Below are 11,210 nucleotides of genomic sequence, written 5' to 3'. Positions count from 1 at the left end.
CAGGGTCAAGGGCGGTGTCAGTCTCGGCTTTCCTTTACAGAGACGTCGTTTCCGGTCCGTTGGTTGGTAAGATCTACACACACACGCACACACACTATCTGTTTGCAGACGTAAATGGATTCGAAAAAAATGGAAAGATGCAAGCTGTTGCGTTGTTGGATGTACCAATAACGCGAGATTTAAAGACTTGGCTTTCCTATCGATTTTGAAAGCAGTGGTAAAACAAGTCAATAGAATCTGTTGTGACGATGTTTTTATACGATAACATTTTCAAAAAAATGCGTTTTCTATAAAAAAACAGAATATATTTTACAGAAAATGCTACTGTTGATTTTAGAATCATCTTATTTTACAATACAACTTTATTTATCTACAAGGGCAATTAAAGATAGTGCTTGTGCTAGATAATACATTTATGTATTGAAACATGTTAAAACACTTTTTTCTCTCTCTCACTCACACACACATACATTCCCAGCAACAATGCATACATTTTGTGACCTTAGGTCACCTCAGGCTAATATAAGATGACGGCCAGCAGAGTTTATCAAGTGATTGGCACGTGGAATGAATGAATTGCGGTGACTATTGGTTCTGCATACAGACATCGCATACCTACAGCCAGACCACAAGAGTGAAAACTCACATGCCAACACATGGTATGAAATACAGAGGATGGGGGATGCCTTCCTAAGGATTTGCTGATGACAGGAGACTGCCAAGTCCATCTTCCTGATTCCGGTGATATTAACAAGGGAGACAAGACTATTCCTGTTCCCTAAGGTGAGGCTGTGGAACCAAAGAGACGCGAAAGAAAAAGTGATGGGACTTTTAATGAAAGACATAGAACGAGTGATGATGACAGAGCTGACAGAGAGATCTGAGTTTCCGTAGGAGGTACACTCGTTGTTGGCTCTTACGGAGGATCATGTCAGTGTTTATGTCCCATTTAAGCTTATTATCGAAGATAGTACCTAAATATTTATGAGTCTACTTCTTCAATGGCATCATCATGGACATGGATAGTACTGCTGACTTCCTCATGCTTATTTGTCCGAAAGTCGAAGATCATTTCCTTATAGTCTTTGAGGTAACAGCAAGACAGAATCATCAGCAAATTTTATAAGAAAGCTCCTAACCGTAGTGCTTCTACAATCGTCAGTCTATAATATATGAACAGTAGTGGAGACAATCAGCAGCCTTGAGGGGAACTTGTACAGGTGACTACACGATCTGAGAGAAGACCGTTAAGACAAAGAGGCAACAAATGAGAGACACTTATACAGCCCTATATCCCCGTTCAACACACGAACTTAATTGTCTATACGCCTTATATGTTTATGATAACTTGTGCGTTTCGTGTGTGATAAAGAGTGAGAGCTTTTATTTGGGGTTTAGAGATATACCGTGAAGTTCGGACTATATCCCGCTTTTTTCTGCGGCTTAGACAGCGATGCGGCTTGTTTGCGGATTTTTCAGATGATAATTTTCCGATGAGCTCTATGTTAAAATTATTACTGTTTTACGTTGTTACAGTGTTAGCTGTTCAGCTTAAAATCAAAGCCGCATAAAAATGCTCGAAGCACACGCCCTCATGCTGAAAACAAGACGAAATGCCTACTATCGATGCAGCTTTCAAGTTCCATATGTTCGTGGCTTATAAACCAGTACGTGCGGCTTCTTTGTGAAAAAGTATATATAGAGAGAGAGAGACTTTTTAAAAATTTAATGGTTGCGGCTTATATACAGGTGTGCTCAATAGACCGACATTGTTATGAGATCATTATTCGTCTTATGTCTGTGTGTTTATATTTAAAGCGCCTTGAATCAGGTTGATGCTGTATAAAGGCGCTAAACAAATGTGCTACTGTATTTATTATCATGATATCGCGTGCTGGTCGCACGAAAGGTCATCGTCATGCACGCCTGACCAAGGGGCGCAACTCTAAGACCATTGCGTTTCTAAGCCGCCATCAAATCAACGCACACAAATCGTTTAAGTTACGGCAGTGCTGTGGTCATCATGCAGGCCTTGTTGAATTATATAAACCAATGTTAAAGGGGATCAAGTCTGATCGCCGCAAACCACTCACAGGTAAGGATGGAAAGGCCTTTTCTCGAAGTATGTGACAAGTTGGATTCTCGTCCTGATCCGTTCTTCTCTCCAATTTGATCTCTGCAGCTATTGTTCAAATGCGTTTAACACAAAACACAATGATCATGTGTAAATAAGAGCATGGACAAAATAATACCGTCCATTTACTGATGTTTAGTCTATGCAAGGATTAGAATGCATGAATGTAAGTGGTGTCTGTACACGACTTCGTGTGTCCGATAATGTTTACATTCACTCATCTTTTGTTGTTTCTTTAAGAACTAAAGAAAAGAGTTTTAATCGCATAAGACCTGTACTATTTAAGATAATTTAAGTACTACTTAATCTCAGATAAAATAAAAACAATAATATGAGCATGTCACTTAAGAAATGTTTTCAAGTGCAGGTGTCCAGGGAGAGGCGCCCCAAAATGTTTCTTATTTTCACACTAAACTTTATGGTTTCATATAATTATCATGGGAAATCCTCAGAATCACAAAAATTATATCTAGGACCTAAGCATTATATTTGCTTGATCAGTGATTAAATACAGCGAATCAAGATTACTGGTTTGTCCCTTTGATTACATGCAATTTTTGGAAGTATTACAGTTCATCATTCTGAAGATGAAAAGGTCTGTCTAAGCATTTTTTTAAAAAATAGAAACAATTATTGGCTTATGTCTTTTTTGATCTATCTTTACAAAATAAGTAACTTTAACTCATGGTTACAGGGCACCTTCAGTTTGTGCTCCCTAAATACAAAAAATTCTTGTTATGCTATTGCATATGCATGAGGGCATTGGTGATAATATTTTGCTAAAATTTGAAAAAAAGTATTTGTCATTGAAAGATTATTCAAATGGCACTGCAGTAAGCAATTAGAGTGTTTACAGGGTTTCGCGCCTTTTTTCCCCAGATTTCTTTGTTTCTGAGATTATTTCTCTTCCACTTTTGCAGTGAAATTTCTTGATATCTAATAAGATGCAAGTATTTGAATTCCTCCAATCTGAAATATCACCTGTGGTTACTGAACTTGAATTAAAAACAGATCTTGGGGTTAAAACTTGGTTGGGCCAATGAACAGAAAATGCTCCCACTCAGCCAGCAATGAAATATGTACCTAATCTTTCAAGTAAGATTAAAGATGGCTTACATTTCATTGACCCTATGGATGCTTACCTTTGAATACTAACCTATAGACTTCTAATTTTTTAAACTAATTTAGTTGAGTTTAAAGCAAAGTGCTTCAGTTCTTGTCAACACAGCGATTCATTATTATTATTTCAGAAGATGAAACCATTGTGAACTTAATGTTGCAGATGCTTTCAATAAATATAAGGAGCCTTAAGACTTGTTCAGAAAGGAAAAATGGCAAGATGGCATATGGAAACCGCTCCTTATTCTGAAATTTATGAAAATTCAGATCCAGAACAGTCCTTCAATAACTTCAGCAGCTCGATTTTGTTGTCTGATCGCATGTTGACATCATCACATGGATGCATCACAAAGCAAACAGGAGCAGAACCAGCTAGAAGGATTCAAAAGAAAAACGCTGCAAGACGGAAAAAAAAAATATCATCTGTGTCCTGTCCATCGCTAGTGTCTTCTGTTTCCAAAACTTCAAATAGCAAAGATAAATCAGAAAGCAAAGATATCTCTGTTCCCAAAAGAGAGCTCCACTTCAGGAAAAGCAAAGCACAGACACACAGACTAAGAATAAGGACAGTTTCTGAACGTCTGAGCATGTTGTGTCTTCCACGATCAAGATATATGAGGTTGCAGCAGCCACATGAGTACAAAATGAAGCTTCCACTTTTGGTTTCCATAACACCAGAAAATGAGAAGTCAGAGAGAGATCGATTCATGAGGGCAAACTTTAACTATAACCCATTCTTCGTGTACCGTTGTGCTGCAGATGAGAGAATGATGGAGAAATTCAATACACCATCTGATTACCATTTGAAAAAAGTATATATACACACTTCTTGTTTTGCATATTTCCTCCTTTAACCACACAAGCAAATATTGTTTCACTCATCAACTTCAATGAATTAGATGAAGTGCCTTAGATTTGTGTTTTTACTGCTTAAGTGATTTAGTTATTCAGTTTTTCTCCACACAATATTACACTTACCATGATCTAAGTACCATCTTTTAAAAATGCCAAGAGAAGGGCTTATTTGCCTTCTGTTCACAGGATTCTTTATTTGTTGCTTGCAGGCTATTAACATCATGGATAGTGTAATTAGTGAGTTTGGCAGCTATGAGGAATTTGAAGACACATCAGGTGGTCCTGTTCTATCACGTTCACAGATCTTAGCTCTTGTAAAGCGTTATCTCAAAAAAGAGAAGCTGGAGTCGGAGATAAAGGTTAGTAGAATAAGGAATATTTTGTTCTATCAGTCTGTGACTGTTGGTGAAATAATCTTAGAATTTCAGTTTACATAATTTTGGACAAGCACGCACCATGAGTGCAAGCAGGTGGACCAGACAGCAGCTCAGATAGTAAGTTAACACCACAACTGACACTCATACCAATATCACCATGAATAGAAACAAACTGGAAGAAGTTTAGGCTTCGGGGTATCTTGCATCCACCCTCACAAATGATGGAAAATCTTTCTCAGACAGAAGCTGCAATGACCAAACTCATGGTGTATTAACTCTTTCAATGCGTACACTCCCAGCCTGCCTAGTATTGACTGTCCTTTTAGTCACCACAATACAGGTAGACGGGCTGTGGAAGCCAACGAGAAACACAGGCATCTATCACACCATATCCTGCCTAAGCCATTTCCTGCATAACCCATATCCTGCAATGTCATTTTCACCCTATAACCACATATTATAATGATATATAATTAATGCAAAATTTTTGAAGCGCATACTCACACTCGTAAGAAGCATGCTCTTAGCGCCTAAGAATAAGAATGAGACATGGACAGCATACAGAAAACAACACATGAACTAAGAAAGAATAAGCAACAGCACTAATGATGAATAAAAACAAATGCAGAAAATGCAAAGAGGAACCAAATAACGAGAACTGAGAGTATCGTGATATTGCAAAAGAAAGACTAGCAGGGAAGGGTGTGGAAAAATATTAGCATGATGGGAAAGGTTGTTAGGAGTAATGCTGATGGAAGAGGTGTGTCTTCAGTGCACGTTTAAAGGATTCAATGGTGGGTAGGTGGCGGATATGGAGAGGGAGAGAGTTCCATTGGTTTGCAGCACAATAACTAAAAATCCTGCGGCCATATGTTGTTGTTTTGGTGACAGGAAGAGTAAGGAGACGAACATCAGATGAGGAGCGGAGCTGTCTATCTGGGATGTAAGGGAAGAACAGTTCAGAGAAATAATCAGGGCAGGTGCCATCAAAGAAATTTAAACACAGCACGGACAGTTTGTACTGGATGCAAGGATGGATGGGAAGCAAGTAAAGACAATGAAGGAGAGGGGTGGCGTGGTCCTATTTCCTAGCTCTAAGCACCGGACGTTTTAGCAGAGTTCTGTACTTTCTGGAGTTTGTGAAGAAGGTATACAGGGCAGCCAGCAAGCAAGGAGTTGCAGTAATCAAGTCTGGATAAAACAAAGACTCAGACAAGAGTATTGGTAGTGTGTGTAGACAGAATGTGACAGATGGCGCTGATCTTAGCTCATAATAGGCAGATTGACAGACAGCTGTGACTTGTTTATCAAGAGTCATGTCTGCAGTGACAATGAATCCCAGGTTCCTGACGAATGACACAAAGGTGATGTTGGTGTCGCACACCTTGATGTGATTTGGGGGACAAACGAGTGAAGATGGATTTCTTCTTCTCAAACATAGGAGGGCTTCCGTTTTATCATCGTTGAGTTTGTTTGTTACCATCCAGTCTTTGACATCGTTAATACAGGCTTCTATGGCGCTAATAGCAGAGTGAGACTCAGCCGGTAGAGTGGAGCAGTACAGTTGTGTGTCATCAGCATATGATTGATGAGAAACCTTGTGAGACTAGATTAATTTCTTCCAGACATGCTGATCGAAGTGCAGATTTATTATCAAATGGTTCATTACAAAATTTTGAACAAATAGCACTGTTCCATTCACAAGATGTAAGCTTTTCAACAATATAATAATTTTCACTTGCATTTGGTAAGGGTGCTAAACATTATTTTCTGTGGGAATAAGTTTATTTTTAAGACAATATCTCATTAACATACCCAAGCTCCTGCATTCATATATGATGGTGGCTTGAAGGATAGGTTGAAGTGACAACATATTATTACAAACTGAGCAGTTCTGCTCTGCTACACTTTTTTGTCAAAATATTGATAATATATTTACACTTTGTAACCATAGCCTTCAAAATATTGTTTATGTATTGTTATACTTGGTTACTGTAGCCTTCTTTATGGTTCTTGTTGCCTGCTCATGACTTCCATGAACTGAATGTTAGCATGAGATACAGAAGCGTTTATTACAACAGGCTTTGGGAGTTTGCAGTATTGTATATTTCTGAAGAAAATATTTAAATGTATATTTATTATAATTACAAAACTACTGCTATGTACTCTCACAATTTCCTGTGTGCTATTTGTTTGCTTGCACTGTTGCAGACAATTATGATATTATATTCTAAGATTGACTATATCACTAATGCTTAAAGTTTGCAGACAATTATACGATAATGTTGATTATATCACTACTACTTAAAAGTTTTTAGAAGGTTCAAATGGTAGGAAATAAACCCTAAATACATTTCAGTTTTCTTGTTTAGGTAAACTTGAGCGAGGACCTCCTGTCAACGGCGTCTATGACACAGAAAAAAGGATGGCCACACCTGACTGTGCGTGTTTTGAATACGCGTGAATACTGGTGTGATGGACTGCTTCAGCATGAAATTGGTAACATTAGCTTTTTTCTCCTTAGAGGCAGAGGCTGGTGTGGGTGTGTGATCTAGAGAGAAAGAGAGAGCGTATTTTTCATATTTCATAGTTATTTAATACATTAATTATTTTGTGATCTACTAGGTACCCATTACCTGCGTAGTTGCAATAATCGTCACCAGCTTTGGGCCTCACCAATTCAGCGTGAGGAAATGATGCTTCAGCATTACAACCCTACAGAGGAGGGGCTGGCTTCACTTCATTCTGTAATCAATCGGCCATACCCTTACCTCTGGCGGGCAGCACTTCTGTACTATGTCACTTATAAAGCTGCACACCTGTCTTTCAGAGATCTCTTTGCAGATCTGGGCAAGTTTCTAAAGAGCCCCAGCACACGCTGGGACTACTGTGTCAGAGCCAAACGAGGTCAGACAGATACTTCAGTACCAGGTGCGCATACTGTCATGAAAGAGTTAATGCCAGCGGAAGCTTTCTTATCACTTATTAAACTTTAAAGCTTGCTTACTTGCTGCTTTAAATCCTTTTATTTTAAAAACTGTAAGAATAGTACTGTTTGTTATCTTTTCGTCGTTCATCTGTTGTTTGCTTGTTCTTCCGTTTCTCATATGTTGCCCACGTTTCGTTCTTGTCATTTTCATCAAATCTTTTGTGGGACCAGTGGCACAATGGTTAGCGCCTGTCACCACTACAGTAAGGGTTGGCTGTCCTGGGTTCAGCTTTCGTCTCGTGCACGCTGTTCTTTCTCTGCTTGTGGCATCTGTTTACACGGCTGGCTGCCATGCCGTGATATAGCCTTAGTTGCTGCCTGGAAGTAAAACGCCAATACCCCACTTCCTCTCATCCTTATCAAATCTTTTCTCTTTCCTGTCTACCAAATTATCATTCTGCCTGGCAAGTACGTATTATTTTCCTTTTAACAGTCACATTATATATGTGTTGTGTTACTGTTACAGGTACGTTCTGTAAGGATCAGGTGTACCTAGAAGGTGCACTGCAGCTCTTGAAGCACCGACACACTCTGGATTTTGAGATGCTGATGAGACTGGGCAAAATAGCTCATGAAGATGTCGATCGTTTGTCCGAGCTTAGCGTGCTGGACAATACTCGCATTCCAAGTTTCATGATGGATATGAAGAAGTACATATGCCAGCTGGATTATATTGCTGAGTGTAACGGCCTGACGGATAGTGTCTTGTGGGATATGAAATAGCTTCTCCTCCGCACAGTTGCCATGGGAGCAATGTTCAATACGGGTCGTAATGGAAATATGTGCACACATTTACAGAGATCTAGGAGGCATTTCAAATGGAATTAATAATGTGCAATAATGTTTCCCATTGTTTACTTTTTCTCTCATTTGGTCTCCATTTTAAACGTGTCTGCAGCTGAGCGTGTCCAGTTCCGTGTTCTCGATCCGGCAGAATGCCCAGTGAGACCGCCATGGTTACTACTTCAATAAACTTACCATGGGATTCATTATTTCATGTTTGAGGATGAACACATATACTAGCACACGTTCTAATACTGTTACGCATATATATAAACAGCCCCTCACACAGACACTCTCTCTAACTCCTATTTAAGTATACACATATTTTAAAAGTATTTCTTGGCGCCAGATTTATGAAGCATTGTTTTTCTTATCACAGCCGTGTATGGTCTTCCTTTATATTTTACCTCTTTCAGGTTTATGATTAAAGGTTTGAAGGGCATATTCTTTGTTTTCTGCTTTCAGCAGAATGCAAGGCCGAATACTTTGATCCAAGACAGTAATATTAACAGCTGTGAATACAATGACAAAAGTATTGCCTGTTCATAAGCCTTTAACAATCCGGAAAGGTAACTAGGTAGCCTGCAGAAGGTGATGAAATATGTAGTCAGAACTGTCGCAGGCGTCACACTCAGCATTTGTAGGAAGAATGCAGTTGAAGGTGAAATGAATTTGATACTAGTGCCTTTCCTCTCCATTCAAATGCCTAATTTTCTAATATTAATGGAAGTGATTAAATATTTAAGTACAGATGAACGTCAGTGAATGGTATTGCAGTTGTGATTTTTTTCTACTACAGATTCTCATTTCTGTCTTGTAAAACCTTAGGTGGCTACATTACTGTATTTTTGTTCGTTTTTGAAGTTTTATTGGTTAAAACAAAATATCAGTAAACGAGAAACAAGCTTGCAATGAAAACAGGAGCAAAGAGTTGTGCGGCTAAAATAGATAAGAACTTTTCCTAAGTGGAAATAGAATTTTGTATTGGTGTAAGAAAAACGAAAACACACACACGCAGGGCCGCCGAAAGACAGTACGGACCTCCGGGCCCCTCATATTAATCATTAATTGCAATCGTTCATTATTTTTCCAGTATATAACAGTATGCTCACTAGCTTAAGACTGAATGTGTACATCGTGTTTAGTAACTTTATCTACACAGCAAACGTTAGGAAAAGTGCACAACTTTGAAGTGTTCTTTGAAGTCTTTGTTTATTTGTTTGGGTTTTTTTCATCGTGCTGCCGTTTTCTTTTTGCTTTTGCGTTCAAGGCTTGTGATGGTGCACGAGTAGCATAGGCGTTGTCAGAATTAGGAAGAAACTGGAAGAATGAACAACTGTAACTGCATAATTCAAATCAAAATCTAATATTAAATCAGTGACAGTGTGTGTCTGGGGGGATGTGAATGCACGCGTGTGGTCTTGAAAATTTACATAAATCCGCACATTTTGTCGAGCTTGGGCGGAGGACTATCAGGTAAACAAACATTTCCGAACAAAGGCAGTACCCACGCTAATCATGAATGTAGGAGAGTAAATGAAACTATGTCAGACTTATTGACATATATTATACTGTTTATGCAGGTAAGCAGGTCTTCTCGTAAACTCTATAATAAGAAAGACTGATGGCCTGCAGGATATCGCACACGAGGCTGGTTAGTAAAATATCTCCCCTAGTATAACACCATCACCGCCTTTGGGCAGGACTCATCTTACGATCCATTTCTTTCTAGAATATCTCTAGAAATTCATTGTCTCCTTTTCCCATTATCTCTCCCTCTCACGCACACCCTTTTAATTTTGCTGTATTACTGTATTTGTTTTTAGAAATGCGCTTATATTTCAACTCGCTGTTAAACGGGGAAGTGCGCTAAAGGAGTGATTATTACTGTCATCATTATTCCTCACCCGCTTCACACACGCAATCGCTCACGCAAGACTTACTTGCTCACCCAAAACAAATTAGGCAAAGTTGCAGAGAAAAGATGGTGAAATGCCTAAACGAGTGTCTTTAATACTTGCCGATAACCCCTCTTCCTCTTTCTAAAGACACTCCATACACTACGGTTAAAAACTACTACAATCCCCGACCGTTACTACAATTTTTTAAAAGTTTGCGTCCGCGACACCTGCAGTCCACGGTGCATCACCTGCACGACAAAACAAGCTGTGGACGACAATTTACGTCCGTATGCTGACCAGGTTTTGCTGGCAGTGAAGACACTTGACAGGGACTAAATTAGCGAGATGTAAACAGATTGTAAAAGTACATCGTCTTCACAATAAAACAAGTAAACTACGACTTTATTGCCGAATGATGAAGACTTATTTTGAAGTTGATAATTTTGTACGGCCCGAGGTAAAGAAAGCCAACATTAGGCATCGGGGAATTTTTCACCCTCCACCTGTTCTTGTCTTCCCCTGACATTACTATGAAAAATCTTTGAGCCTGATCCCTGTTCACGCCACAGCAGTTTTGAAATGTTCTTGTAATAATTCGTTCTGTTTTATCGGCTGCCTTAGTGTTACTGGTGTTAATACTGTTTCATGATGTTTTCTAGACTAGTATAGCTGCGCATGTCTAGTGACGGAGAAGTAGAAGGATAAAAATTATTATTGCATGTATTAGTAAGCAGGGCCGTGTTTAGGGGTAGGTAGACGAGGTATCTGCCTAGGGCCCCGCGCTGTTGATTAATATGGTAACTAGGCTGCAAGTAACAACATACTACATGCCTTACTTTTTAGGCATGATTTGAAAAGAGTCATGTCTCCCCGTAGCCATTCCCGTGTAACTTTTGAGGAAGATCGTACGTGGAGGGCCCCGCACACGCCCTATGGTACGGGCCCCGCGGGGGCTAAGAAGGGGCCTGTAAGTATAGGTACAAAGCAATCAAACCTTTTTGACACTTCTCGCCTACACGCAAGCCTGAGAGGGAGTGATGTTGTGTCCGGGT

General features: G+C 39.3%; 1 protein-coding gene across 6 annotated transcripts; it reads left to right on the top strand.

Moving 5' to 3' along the window:
* The first annotated feature begins 28 nt into the window (after window positions 1-28).
* On the top strand, window positions 29-8,699 carry LOC112576784 (uncharacterized protein KIAA0895-like). 6 transcript variants are annotated; one of them, XM_025259499.1, is made up of 8 exons: window positions 30-66; window positions 605-783; window positions 1,537-1,667; window positions 3,417-4,065; window positions 4,318-4,467; window positions 6,858-6,984; window positions 7,111-7,416; window positions 7,941-8,699. In XM_025259499.1, the coding sequence occupies exons 4-8, from the start codon at window positions 3,466-3,468 to the stop codon at window positions 8,195-8,197; spliced, it is 1,440 nt and encodes a 479-aa protein (XP_025115284.1). In that variant the 5' UTR covers window positions 30-66; window positions 605-783; window positions 1,537-1,667; window positions 3,417-3,465; the 3' UTR covers window positions 8,198-8,699. The 6 variants fall into 6 exon arrangements, with proteins under 6 accessions (XP_025115287.1, XP_025115284.1, XP_025115285.1 ...); XM_025259500.1 differs by lacking the exon at window positions 30-66 and adding an exon at window positions 76-217; XM_025259502.1 differs by lacking the exon at window positions 1,537-1,667 and having other exon boundaries at window positions 29-66.
* Window positions 8,700-11,210: the final 2,511 nt, after the last annotated feature.

The sequence above is a fragment of the Pomacea canaliculata genome, linkage group LG12 (genome assembly GCF_003073045.1).
Source record: "Pomacea canaliculata isolate SZHN2017 linkage group LG12, ASM307304v1, whole genome shotgun sequence".
In the NCBI taxonomy this organism is placed as follows: domain Eukaryota; kingdom Metazoa; phylum Mollusca; class Gastropoda; order Architaenioglossa; family Ampullariidae; genus Pomacea; species Pomacea canaliculata.
This window is presented reverse-complemented; position numbering and strand designations above follow the sequence as displayed.